The sequence below is a fragment of the Canis aureus genome, chromosome 34, assembly GCF_053574225.1.
Source record: "Canis aureus isolate CA01 chromosome 34, VMU_Caureus_v.1.0, whole genome shotgun sequence".
In the NCBI taxonomy this organism is placed as follows: domain Eukaryota; kingdom Metazoa; phylum Chordata; class Mammalia; order Carnivora; family Canidae; genus Canis; species Canis aureus.
This window is the reverse complement of record NC_135644.1, coordinates 15651970-15665250: the sequence shown is the minus strand read 5'-3', so window position 1 is coordinate 15665250 and position 13281 is coordinate 15651970. Positions and strand designations below refer to the sequence as shown.

The following is a 13281-nucleotide window of genomic DNA, read 5'->3' as shown; positions in this document are numbered from 1 at the left end:
CCCACTAAGATAGGGCTCTGTACTCTACAAAGGCTGACCACCAACCTCTACTTCACCAGCATGGACAAAGCAGTTTGTTTTCTGTCACTCTCGACAGCTGATTTAGCTAAGAGAGACAAAGGCAAAGTTAGAATGGCCCTTGTTTTTACACTTAGCAATTCCTATTTGTGTGCATGTGTTTTAGGATGACATCTCTGCCAATATTAGCAGAGTTCCAACATACCTATTAAAATGGGACACAGTTTCCACTAAGTGCATTTATGTAAAGAGCATTTTTTTCCCAAATTTTCCCAATACCTCGGATGGTTTACAGTAAAGTTTTGCTGTCTTATCACAGTTTCAGAAAATGGTCATATACAGAAGCAACGAACACCTCGCCGAAGATGTCAGCAGCCCAAAATGTTGAGTAGCCCTGAGGACACCATGTACTATAACCAGTTAAATGTGAGTTCAAAGTGGCCATAAAGCTGTTTCACTGGCTTTGTTTCCAGTTAATAATTCTGTTATTAATACCTGTTCCAGCCCCTCCAGCCCCACCCCCACTCTCTTATGCTCTCTTCTTGAACATGTGCTTAGGCTCTTTATCTGTTGCTTTCATGTCAGGATGTCTGCCTTCACGGTGAATAATTGATGTGGTTTATCAAAGACGAGCAAGATGCATGCTTCATCAGGCTCACTTGAGCCCTTTGATCAAAAAAATTATGCTGTGACTTCTGATATTATCAGCATCTGCTTGCATTCAACACAAAATCACTTTGAATTAAAAATTAACGACTTGCTGCTTTGCTTTGACTGTGTGTTCTTGGCCCTCTCCACAGGGAACTCTAGAATATCAAGGGAGCAAGAGGAAGCCAAGAAAACTTGGGTAAATATCTGTCTTCTTAGTTCTAAGCAACTGTAAACAGAAGGGGTCCTTTGTGATATTACAGAAAATGCAAAACTTTCCAGAGAAGCTTCTAAAAATATGCAAATAGGGATATGGCCTCTATTATTGACATTGGAAACTACTTTTCACAGTAGCAGCTATATAAAACTTGAATCTATTCTGTCCGAAAAGGCTGAAATTGCCACCTCAAGGCAAATGTTATTTCTCACAATTATCCCAGGAAATTGTGGTTTCCCTTATAATTGCAGATGTAGCAGATTGTATAAAACTCTCCCACAAATAAGAGCATTGCACACAGTGCAAATAGGCCTCTTCCCACATCACCCTGTCCCTGAGCCTTAAAGGTACACAAAGGAAAATCTCCCCTAGTGGTTAGACAGAGGACACTGTCTAAGGAGTTTGTGGCTCATCTCATTGTTAGCCACGCAACTGAGAATATAGTGACACAGGTTACTGGTACTAGTTTGAGAACCGGAGGAGGGCAGGAAGGGAACATTCTCATCTAGAGGGAACCAAACAGGGACAGACCAGTTAATTCAAGCAGACAAGTTGTAATATGATCACAACTTCCAGACACCAATAAATTGAGCCTGTGATCAGCCTGTGACCCGGAGGTGAAAGGCTTTGTGGATCAGACATCAGTTCCTCTGTTCTAGGAGACCCTGAGCTACTTGCCCTAAGCTGTCCTTCCCTTCCATGGGGGAACCCAACCCTGTTCTTAATATTCACACAATTTCAACTGCTCCAGTGATGACTGTGGCCTTTGTCCGCTTTTTCTGCTAAAAACTCTTTTCTTTGTTGCAGCCAGATCAAAGTGCTTGATGGGGAAGATGAATATTACAAATCCTTGTCACCTGTGGACTCTATTCCCGAGGAAGACAGCCCATCCTGCCCTTTCTTTTCTTCCTCATCCTCGAAAGGAGCATCTTTTGCTCCACACTGAGCTGAACTTCCTGTGCCCCATGTCTGTTGAGGGTAAGAACAATCATGATAATCAACTGATTGTCATTTAATAAGAAAGCACTGCAATGGGGTCAGCTTCTTTGGACCGGTAGCCTGGGTCTGAGCCTTACTGAATAATGTTCAGATTCCTAACCATTTCTCCTACTCCTTGCCCTCCCCACATCTGCAGTGCAGCCTGTGCTGGGCAGTTTTCCCTTTTCTCATCTCATGGGTACCTGTGGGACCCTGAACACGTCTCAGTGCTGAACACTACAGCAGTAAGTGTCATTTGTGCCCTCAGTGTCTAAGAGGGTAACAGATAATGTCGCCATAAGCCATTCATGAATGCTGATATTTATTTTTCCTGCCACATCAGGCCATGCAAAGTTTGCCCCTGCAAAAATCCAGGCCTCCCTTTACACCTCACTTCTCTCCTGCATTCCCCTCCTCCTTTGAGAAACCCTTCAGGCCTCTTTCCAGAGTCAGAGTTCTGCAGCTGAGTGTCCCCATCCTGAGGAAGTGCATTAGTCAAGGTCTCCAAGGACAGGATCATTTTTTGTGTTTAGGAGGAGAGGCCTAAATCTTGCTGTAAGGCAGATGAACCCCTCTCTTGCTAAAGCCTTTGCCTCTTTACTCCCATCACCTTAGGAGTGGAAAGAAAGGAGTTAGAGGGAAAGAAAATTTGGACCTGCCATAGTCTATTTCACATGGTTTAGTACATTTCCATTCTCTGGGAATTCAGCAGTGTTCACTAGGCTATGAGTGATTGTAGGCAACGGATCTTGTCTTGCCTTACTTTGTGAGCACAGAGCCTACAGTAAGTAGTTCCTGGCACAGAATGGACATCCAGTAAATGCCCTTAAGTGAATGGAGAACTTCACTTAGTCACACTAACATTTGTGACAGGTAAGTATCTTTCAGTTCTGTGTTCTACATGATTAATCACTTTTTTTTTAAGATTTTATTTATTCATGACAGACACACACAGAGAGAGAGAGAGAGAGACAGAGACACAGGCAGAGGGAGAAGCAGGCTCCATGCAGGAAGTCTGACGTGCGACTCGACCCCGGGCCCCCAGGATCACACCCTGGGTTGAATGCAGCGCTAAACCGCTGGGCCACCAGGGCTGCCCAATTAATCACTTTTCTTACACCATAAGCTCTGATTTTTCACTCCAGGTTGGGCTAGTCCTATTATAATAATGTTATACCATTTATTATAATACTCAATATGAGTCAATACAACAAACATCTTTTGAGCAACTACTCTATGCAAAATAATCTATGAGATTGCTGTGTGATGTGAAAAGCCCTATAAGACCTTTTCTTTAGAACAGATGTTCTCAACATTTTTTTTTTTTACTTTAAAATGCTTGGCAAATCAGACATGTGGGAGTACCCAGATTTTGAGAAAAATTAACTAGAAGAAATAGAAAAAAAATCATTATCAGTTATAGAGGGGAGAATTATAATGTACATTTTATAAAGATAAAATAATGAAATGAGGCATTTAAAGATCTCAGAAATTATATTTTATAAGAAAAAGAAATAGAAAAGGCTAATTATTCAATAGTTAAACTTTACTTTTTAAAAAAAATAAACCTTGAATTTTTTCTCCTCACATATTCACCCCAAAGGTAATGTTTCTTAAGATACACAAATAGAGCAGAAGAAACACAAATAAATTTTGTTATTTAAAAAATATCTAGTATAGGGGCACCTGGGTGGCTCAGTAGGTTAAGCATCTGACTCGATTTTGACCCAGGTCATGATCTCAGACTCCTGGGATTGAGCCCCACATCAGGCTTCCTGCTCAGTGAGGAGTCTGCTTCTCCCTCTCCCTCTGCCCCTCCTCCCTGCTCATTCTCTCTCTCTTTCTCAAATAAATAAACAAAATCTTTAAAGAAATACCTAGTGTAGATTTTTAACATTTTAATATAAGTATTTTAGTTTTGTAGTATAGTCATACAGCATAGTGGTTCAACAGTTTAATGCATAATGCAATGTTTACTACTCTAAGTGTAGTTACCATCTGTCACCATACAACATTATTACAGTATTTTTTACTCCATTCCCTGTGCTTCACTTTTCATCTCTGTGACTTATTCAAAACTGGAAGTTGGGCTGCCTGGACGGCTTAGTTGGTTAAGTATGTGACTCTTGATTTCAGCTTAGGTCATGATCTCAGGGTCATGAGACCAAGCCCTGCATTGGGCTCCATGCACAGCATGGAGCCTGCTTAAGGTTCTCTTTCTCCCTCTGATCCTTCCACCTCCCCCAAAATCAGTCTAGAAGTTTGTTATCTCTTAATCCCCTTCACCTATTTCCCCTATCCTCCCACCCTCCTCCTCTCTGAAAACTACTCGTTTTTTTCCCTCTATTTATGAATCTCTTTCTGGTTTTTGTTTGTATGTTTGTCCATTTGTGTGTTTTGTTTTTTAGATTCCACATGTAAGTGAAATCATACAGTATCTGTCTTTGATTTATTTCACATAGCATAATACCCCTCTCAGTCCATCAATATTGTCACAAATGGCAAGACCACATTCTTTTTTATGGGTAATATTCCATTATGTGTATGAATATGTATTTATACACACACATACACTACATCTTCTTTACCTATTCATCTATCGATGGATGCTTAGGTTGCTTCCATATCTTAGCTGTTGTAAATAATGCTGCAATAAACATAGGAGTGCATAGATCTTTTCAAATTGGTGTTTTCATTTTCTTTGAGTGTGGAATGGAATTACTGGATCATATGGTATTTCTATTTTTAATTTTTTGAGGAAACCCATACTTTTTTCCACAGTGTTTGCACCAAATTATATTCTAGGCAACAGTGCATGAGGGTTCCCTTTACTCCACATCCTTTTGCCAACTCTTGCTATTTCTTATCACTCCATTCTGACTGGTGCAAGGTGATATTTCTTGTTTTGGAAGTTTTACTCTTATCATTGACTTGTCTACTTTTGATTTGCTAATATTAGCTGTTTTTCAAACTGTTGAGTAAAAATTTGTCTGTGTACAATGTAATAAGTATCTGCCTTGTCTCTAATTAAATATCTCCAAAATCATCTCAAAAAAATTTCCATAAATAAGTCAAAAGGAAACAAATAATTATAAAATTATTATTTAGAAGCTCTGCAATAATTAGTCGTTGCTACAGCTATAACTCCTAACAGTAGTTCAGAAATGAGGTTCTCGGGATGCCTGGGTGGCTCAGTGGTTGAGCGTCTGTCTGCCTTTGGCTTGGGGTGTGATCCCAGGGTCTGAGGATCGGGTCCCCCATTGGGCTCCCCATGGGAGCTACACCATCTACATATTGTAGATTTTATTCTTGGACTGGTCATATTGTCACAAACTCAAGAAGTAAGTCTTAAGTGAAGTATATGAGAATGATGCAACCTGGAATCTCATAAATGTCCTGTTAGATTTATCAATGTAATATGCACATAGCAAAAACAAGACAAAAATCAAAGAATGTAAAGGGTTTATAATGGAAATTGATCTTCTTTTCCCTGTCCCTACTTTAGTCCCTCCCCCTAGAAGCAACCATTTTTTATTATTTCTAATTCTAATTCCCTTACTGGTTTCCATCATGTGTGTGAATAATTTACTTCCATCTTCTTGGTTTATCATTTTCAATAATATTTACTCTCCCCCTCTATGAAAGATGGGCATTTATTTCAATTCTATCTTCATTCTCATACTTCTTCCAGTGCTTACAATTGCATGTTTTAAGTTTTTGTTGATTACCTTTTACACTTTAAATTATATAATTAAACACCTGTTTTTGTATGTCATTCACTTTAGAAAGTATCTCTGCAAGGATACCTGACATGAAGAAAACCAACAAGCTGAAAGATACTATCAAGACAAAATAACTGACCCTGGACAAAATAGAAATCATCCTAGGAATAGAACAATTTTTAAAAGCTTCACTGCAAGCCCTTGGTATTCATGTTGTGAGCTGCTGTTTTTCCTTAGTTTTGGTTCATCTGCAGATATGCCTCCATCTACTTTAACTTTCTTTTTAAATGTCATACAAATACAGAAAAGGACACAAATCAGAAGATTCAACTTAATATGTTATCAAAAAGTGAATATCCATGTAACTGTCCCTACCTACAGTCAAGTTATCTATGTAACCACTCCTATAGTCTGAAAAATTATTAGAAAGTAATGTTCCAGTGGAACATTGTCAGCATGTTAAAAGTCTCCCTCTTGTCCATTCACAATCACTCACCTCCCCAAAGACAAGCACTCTCATGACTGTTGTGGTGAATACTTCCCTTGGTTTTCTTTATAATTTTACTACTTATACTGTAGTTAAATTTTGCCTCTTACAGTTAAGTTCTGGGAACTTTATATAAATGGAATCATGTAGTATATAATCTTTAGAGATTTGTTTCTTTTATTCAGTGTTACATTTATGAGATTCATCTGTGTTGTAGAATATAAATGTAGTTCATTCATTTCCAAGACTATTTAGCATTCCCGTATATGAATATGGCATAATTGACTTAGCCATTCTGCTTTTGATAGACAAATGTGAATTATTTCCAATTTGGGGTTATTCTGGACATTGCTACTGTGAACATTGTTGTGTGTTTCTTGATGTCTATTTGTATGCATTTCTGTTGGCTGTGTTCCTTGGATTAGGATTGCAGAGTTCTAAGGTACCTATATCTGCACTTTGGTAGGTGATATAAAACTGTTTTCCTAAGTGATTTTACCAATTTACAGTCACACCTGCGACATAAAAGAGCTTCCATTGTTCCATATTCTGTCCAATGCTTTTTATTTTCAGTCATCTTCATATGGGCACTCTGATGGGTATACATTAGAATCTCACTGTTGATTTCTAGCTTACATATTTCTGATTAATAATGATATTGAAAAAAAAAATTAATGATATTGAAGTCAATCCCATTTACAATTGCACCCAAAAGCATAAGATACCTGGGAATAAACCTAACCAAAGATGTAAAGGATCTATACCCTCAAAACTATAGAACACTTCTGAAAGAAATTGAAGAAGACACAAAGAGATGGAAAAATATTCCATGCTCATGGATTGGCAGAATTAATATTGTGAAAATGTCAGTGTTACCCAGGGCAATATACACGTTTAATGCAATCCCTATCAAAATACCATGGACTTTCTTCAGAGAGTTAGAACAAATTATTTTAAGATTTGTGTGGAATCAGAAAAGACCCCGAATAGCCAGGGGAATTTTAAAAAAGAAAACCATATCTGGGGGCATCACAATGCCAGATTTCAGGTTGTACTACAAAGCTGTGGTCATCAAGACAGTGTGGTACTGGCACAAAAACAGACACATAGATCAGTGGAACAGAATAGAGAATCCAGAAGTGGACCCTGAACTTTATGGTCAACTAATATTCGATAAAGGAGGAAAGACTATCCATTGGAAGAAAGACAGTCTCTTCAATAAATGGTGCTGGGAAAATTGGACATCCACATGCAGAAGAATGAAACTAGACCACTCTCTTTCACCATACACAAAGATAAACTCAAAATGGATGAAAGATCTAAATGTGAGACAAGATTCCATCAAAATCCTAGAGAAGAACACAGGCAACACCCTTTTTGAACTCGGCCATAGTAACTTCTTGCAAGATACATCCACGAAGGCAAAAGAAACAAAAGCAAAAATGAACTATTGGGACTTCATCAAGATAAGAAGCTTTTGCACAGCAAAGGATACAGTCAACAAAACTCAAAGACAACCTACAGAATGGGAGAAGATATTTGCAAATGACGTATGAGATAAAGGGCTAGTTTCCAAGATCTATAAAGAACTTCTTGAACTCAACACCAAAGAAACAAACAATCCAATCATGAAATGGGCAAAAGACATGAAGAGAAATCTCACAGAGGAAGACATAGACATGGCCAACATGCACATGAGAAAATGCTCTGCATCACTTGCCATCAGGGAAATACAAATCAAAACCACAATGAGATACCACCTCACACCAGTGAGAATGGGGAAAATTAACAAGGCAGGAAACAACAAATGTTGGAGAGGATGTGGAGAAAAGGGAACCCTCATACACTGTTGGTGGGAATGTGAACTGGTGCAGCCACTCTGGAAAACTGTGTGGAGGTTCCTCAAACAGTTAAAAATATACCTGCCCTACGACCCAGCAATTGCACTGTTGGGGATTTACCCCAAAGATACAAATGCAATGAAACGCCGGGACACCTGCACCCCGATGTTTATAGCAGCAATGGCCACAATAGCCAAACTGTGGAAGGAGCCTCGGTGTCCAACGAAAGATGAATGGATAAAGAAGATGTGGTTTATGTATACAATGGAATATTACTCAGCTATTAGAAATGACAAATACCCACCATTTGCTTCAACGTGGATGGAACTGGAGGGTATTATGCTGAGTGAAGTAAGCCAGTCGGAGAAGGACAAACATATGTTCTCATTCCTTTGGGGAATATAAATAATAGTGAAAGGGAATATAAGGGAAGGGAGAAGAAATGTGTGGGAAATATCAGAAAGGGAGACAGAACGTAAAGACTGCTAACTCTGGGAAACGAACTAGGGGTGGTAGAAGGGGAGGAGGGCGGGGGGTGGGAGTGAATGGGTGACGGGCACTGGGTGTTATTCTGTATGTTAGTAAATTGAACACCAATAAAAAATAAATTAAAAAAAATAATAATGCTATTGAGCACATTTTCATGTTTAAGTGGTCATTTTAGATATCTTCTTCTGTGAAATGCCCATTTTTAATTGGGTTAACTATATTTTTTCTTTTAATTTGAAGAACTGTGTTATATATTGTTAGAAGTGTTGCAATATTTTTTCCACTAGATAGTTTGTCCTTTCATTCCCTTAAAGTATCTTTTGATAAAAAATTTTTATAATGTTAACATAATTCAATTTATCGGTCATTTTCTGTTTGATTAGTACTTTTTTATAGCCTATTAAGAAATCCTGTTTAGCCCCCAAAGTCATAAAGGTACCCTTAGGATTTTCTGAAGGCATTATTGTCCTGCCTTTCATATTTAAATCTTCAACCCATCCAGAATGGATTTTGTGAATGCTGTGTAGTAAGGGCCAATTTTCTTGTTTTCTAATAATGGATATTCAGCTGTCATAGGCTCATTATATAAAAAGGCCATCTCTTTTCTACTGTTCTAAAATACTACCATTTACATAAATCAAGTAATCACATATCTGTTTCCAGATTCTCTATTCTGTTCTGCTGATCTATTATGTTTGCTGTAAATCCTATACCTTTCTTTATAATAGGCTTTGGTTTACGACAGAGCAAGTCTTCTAATGTGGTCTTTCTTTTACAAGAGACCTTTGATTAGTCTGGGCTCTTTGCATATTATATATTCAAATAGTCTACTTATGAAAAAAATGTTGGTATTTCTTTGGAATTACTTGAATCTGTAAGTCAATTTGGAAGGAATTGTCATGTCTGTAATATTGAATTTTGCAAACTATAAACATGGTATATCTTTCTATTTATTTAGTTATTCTTTCTTTTCCCTTAATAATTATAATTTTATGTGAGAGATCTTACACATAGTTTAGTTTAGTTTATTGGTATGCACCATATATAATTTTATAGTATTTAAGTTTTTTTTTAATTTTTAAACTGTTTGTTGTTTGTTCTAGATTATGCTTAAATCTAATTCCCAGTGTGATGGCATTTGTGGGTGGAGCCTTTGGGAAGTGATTAAATAATGAGAGTAGAGCCCTCATGAATGGGATTGGTGCCCTTTCTAAGACTTTGCTTGCCTCCACCACATGAGGACACAGTGATAGGATGGTTTTCTGTGAAACAGCAAGTAGACTGTCACGAGACATCAAATCTACTGGCACCTGGATCTTGGACTTCCCACACCTCCAGAATTGTGAGAGATAAATTTCTGTTGTTTAAGCCATCCATTCTGTAATATTCTGTTATGGCAGCCCAAATAGACTAAGACATTGCCGTTACATGAGAGTGCAGTTGATATTTTATATTTGAGAACCATTGACTTTGCTAAGTCATTAATTCCAATAATGTATCTGTAGATATTTTTGGATTTTCTACATATGCAATTTTACCCTCTCCAAATAAGTGTAGACATTTTCTTCCTTTTTCATACTTCATACTTTCTTTTCTACTTTGCTTTTTTCTTGACCCACTGTCTGTTTTATAATGTTTTTGCTGCATTACAAACCACCCCAAATTAAGCACATATTTCTTACAAGTCTTTGGTTGGCTGAATATTTCTGCTGATTTGAGCTAGTCTTGCCAGGATTCATTTGTGCATCTGCAGTTAGCTGGAGCTAACATCAGCTAAGCACCTTTGCTGATGTTGGCTGTGTTTCTCCCGTATCTAGGGCCACAGCAAGGATAGCTGGGCCAACTTTGTTCTATTCAACATGTTTTCATCCTCCAATTTGTTATTATTCCCAGTGGCAGTGCCAGAGTCTCTGAAAAAGAGAGGGAAAGAGGTCTCTCTTTCTCTCTCTGGCACATTGTCAATTTAACCATATTCTTTTAACCAAAGCAAAATATAAGACCAGCCCAGATTCAAGAGGGGCTTCAGAGTCCAGTTACATTACAAAAGGTGTGAATACAAGGAAAAGTAGAGAATTGGGGTCTTTTTTTTTTTTTTTTATTAAAATGACACACTGACCTGGCTAAGATTTCCAGTACAAGGTTGGTTAGGAGAGCTAAAAGAAGACACTCTTGTCTTTTTTGCAATCTCAAAGAGGGAAAGCATTCAGTATTTTATCATTAATTATAATATTTGTTGTTCCTTTCTATTCTCAAGTGCGTTTTTTCCCTTATAAGTGGATGTTAGGTCTTATCACATTTATTTTTTATGTATCTAAATAATTCTATGATTTTATTCCTTTATTTTGTTAATCTCCTGAGTTATGCTGGTTTTTTAATATGAAAGCAGCCTTGTATCCTTGCAATACATACAACTCTATCATGTTACACTATCTTTTTACATTTTGCTGCATTTGATTTGTTAATTTAAAAAAATTAATCTGTGCTTATGATGAAATTAACATGTGAATTCTTCTCATAATATCCCTACTTGCTTTTCTCTGGAAGAGTTGTATAAGAATGACATTAATTCTTTCTTAAAATTGTTTTAATCCACTAGGGGAGCTGTCTGTGCCTGCAGTTCTTTATGAAGGAAAGTTTTAATTATGGATTAAATTTCTTTAATAACTTATGATGACTTGTATCTTCTATTTCCTCCTGTGTCAGTTTTGTCAGATTTTAGTTTTCTAGAAATTTGTCCATGTTTCCTCCATTTTCAAATTTGGTTAAAATTGTTCAAAATATTTCTTTTTTTAAAAGATTTTATTTATTTATTTATGAGAGACAAAGAGAGGCAGAGACATAGGCAGAGGGAGAAGCTGGCTTCTCGCAGGGAGCCTGATATGTGACTCAATCCCCAGACCTGGAATCACACCCTGAGCTGAAGGCAGATGCTCAACTGCTGAGCCACCCAGGCATCCCTGTTCAAAGTGTTTCTTTTTTTTTTTTTAATTTTTTTTAAATTTATTTATGATAGTCATACAGAGAGAGAGAGAGAGGCAGAGACATAGGCAGAGGGGGAAGCAGGCTCCATGCACCAGGAGCCCGACGTGGGATTCGATCCCGGGTCTCCAGGATCGCACCCTGGGCCAAAGGCAGGCGCCAAACCACTGCGCCACCCAGGGATCCCTCAAAGTGTTTCTTAAGATATTTTTAATATTGTAGAATTGTAAGATCCCCTTTTTTCATTTGCATTGGTGATAATTTGTGTTTTCTTTTTCCTTGATTCTTCTTGCTAGATCTGTCAATTTTATTAGTGTTTTAATGGAAACAACTTTTGAATTTGTTCATTTTTTTTCATTACCTATTAGTTTCCTACTTCACTAACTTTTGCTCTTAGGCTTATTATGTTTTTGCTTTAAATTGGCTGTTATATTTTCTGATTTCTTGGGATTTTAAGACTTCTTTTTTAATATATTCCTTTAGCTACAACTTTCCCTCTAAGTGTGGAATTAGCAGCAAGCAGAGTATTTTTATTATCATTCAGTTATGATTTTTTTGACTCATAAGATTTTCAGAAGTTTATTAATTTCTAAACATACATGAATTTTCTCCTATATTTTTCTTGTTGAGTTCTAGTTTAATTATTCTTATGCCCAGAGAACAAAATTCAGTATCATTATTCCAAGACTTTGATATTTATTGAGACTTTATGACTCAGCATATGACTTTTTTGGTAAAACCTTCATGAATATTCAATATATACTTAGAAATAAGGTATGTTCTGCAGTCTTCCATATATGCAGAATGTTTGTTAACAGTCATCTTTTCCAGGCTCACTGATATTTTTTTGCTGATTCTTCTATCAATTTAGAGAAGTTTGTTAAAATTTCTCACTATGATTATGAACTTGTCTATTTCTCCTTTTAGCTTGGTGTGTATATTATATAATATATAATATTAATCTATGCATATTAAACCTATATTATTAGGTACATATACATACTTTTACTTTTTTTTTGCTACTCAAGAAATTACAGGGCAGCCTCGGTGGCTCAGTGGTTTAGCACTGCCTTCGGCCCAGGGTGTGATCCTGGAGACCCCGGATCAAGTCCCGCATTGGGCTCCCTGCATAAGGCCTGCTTCTCCCTCTGCCTGTGTCTCTGCCTCTGTGTGTGTGTGTGTGTGTGTGTGTGTCTCATGATTAAATAAATAAAATCTTAAAAAAAAAAAAAAAGAAATTACAGTGTGCATCCTTGATTTAACCAAAATCTAATATTACTGAGTACTTTTACCCTCTTCTTGGACAATTCAAGAATTTTCAAGAATTGACAAGAATTCCGGGACCTTAAAACACTAACAACATCTCTTTCTATGTTATATATACCTCCTTGATTATATTGCCCCTATTGTGGTATTTATTTTTTAAGTAGACTCTACACCCAACATGGGGCTCAAACTCACAACCCCAAAACCAAGAATCACATACTCTACCAACTGAACTGCCCAGGTTCCCCTATTGTGGTGTGTTTTAATTCCATGTATATTTTAAATCCCACAAGATATTATTATTGTGCTCATTGCTCTTCATTTCTTCCCACATCCCAGGCCTTTATTCTGAGATCCATTTCCTTCTGCCTAAAGAGCACCCTTAACGTTTCCCTTACTGTGAGTTTGCTGCTGTAAGTTTTTGTTTAACTAAAAATGTCTTTATTGCATCCTAATTCTTGAAGGATATTTTTGATGAGTGTAGAATAATATATTGGCAGTTATTTTCTCTTAGAACTTTAAGGAGCACTTCATTATCTTCTGGTTCTCATTGTATCTGATGAAAAGTCAACTGTAATTCAAACTGTTGTTCCTTTGAAGGTAATCTTCTTCCCTGACTGCTTTTAGGGTTCTTCT

General features: G+C 37.1%; 1 protein-coding gene across 1 annotated transcript in view; it reads left to right on the top strand.

Moving 5' to 3' along the window:
• The window catches only part of MYO3B (myosin IIIB), a 404571-nt gene extending 397844 nt beyond the window's left edge, over positions 1-6727 (top strand). The window contains exons 34-37 of the mRNA XM_077883392.1: positions 338-444; positions 819-865; positions 1691-1861; positions 5647-6727. Of these exons, the coding sequence (XP_077739518.1) occupies positions 338-444; positions 819-865; positions 1691-1829 (293 nt within the window). The 3' untranslated portion in view covers positions 1830-1861; positions 5647-6727. The remainder of the gene's footprint in view (positions 1-337; positions 445-818; positions 866-1690; positions 1862-5646) is intronic.
• Positions 6728-13281: the final 6554 nt, after the last annotated feature.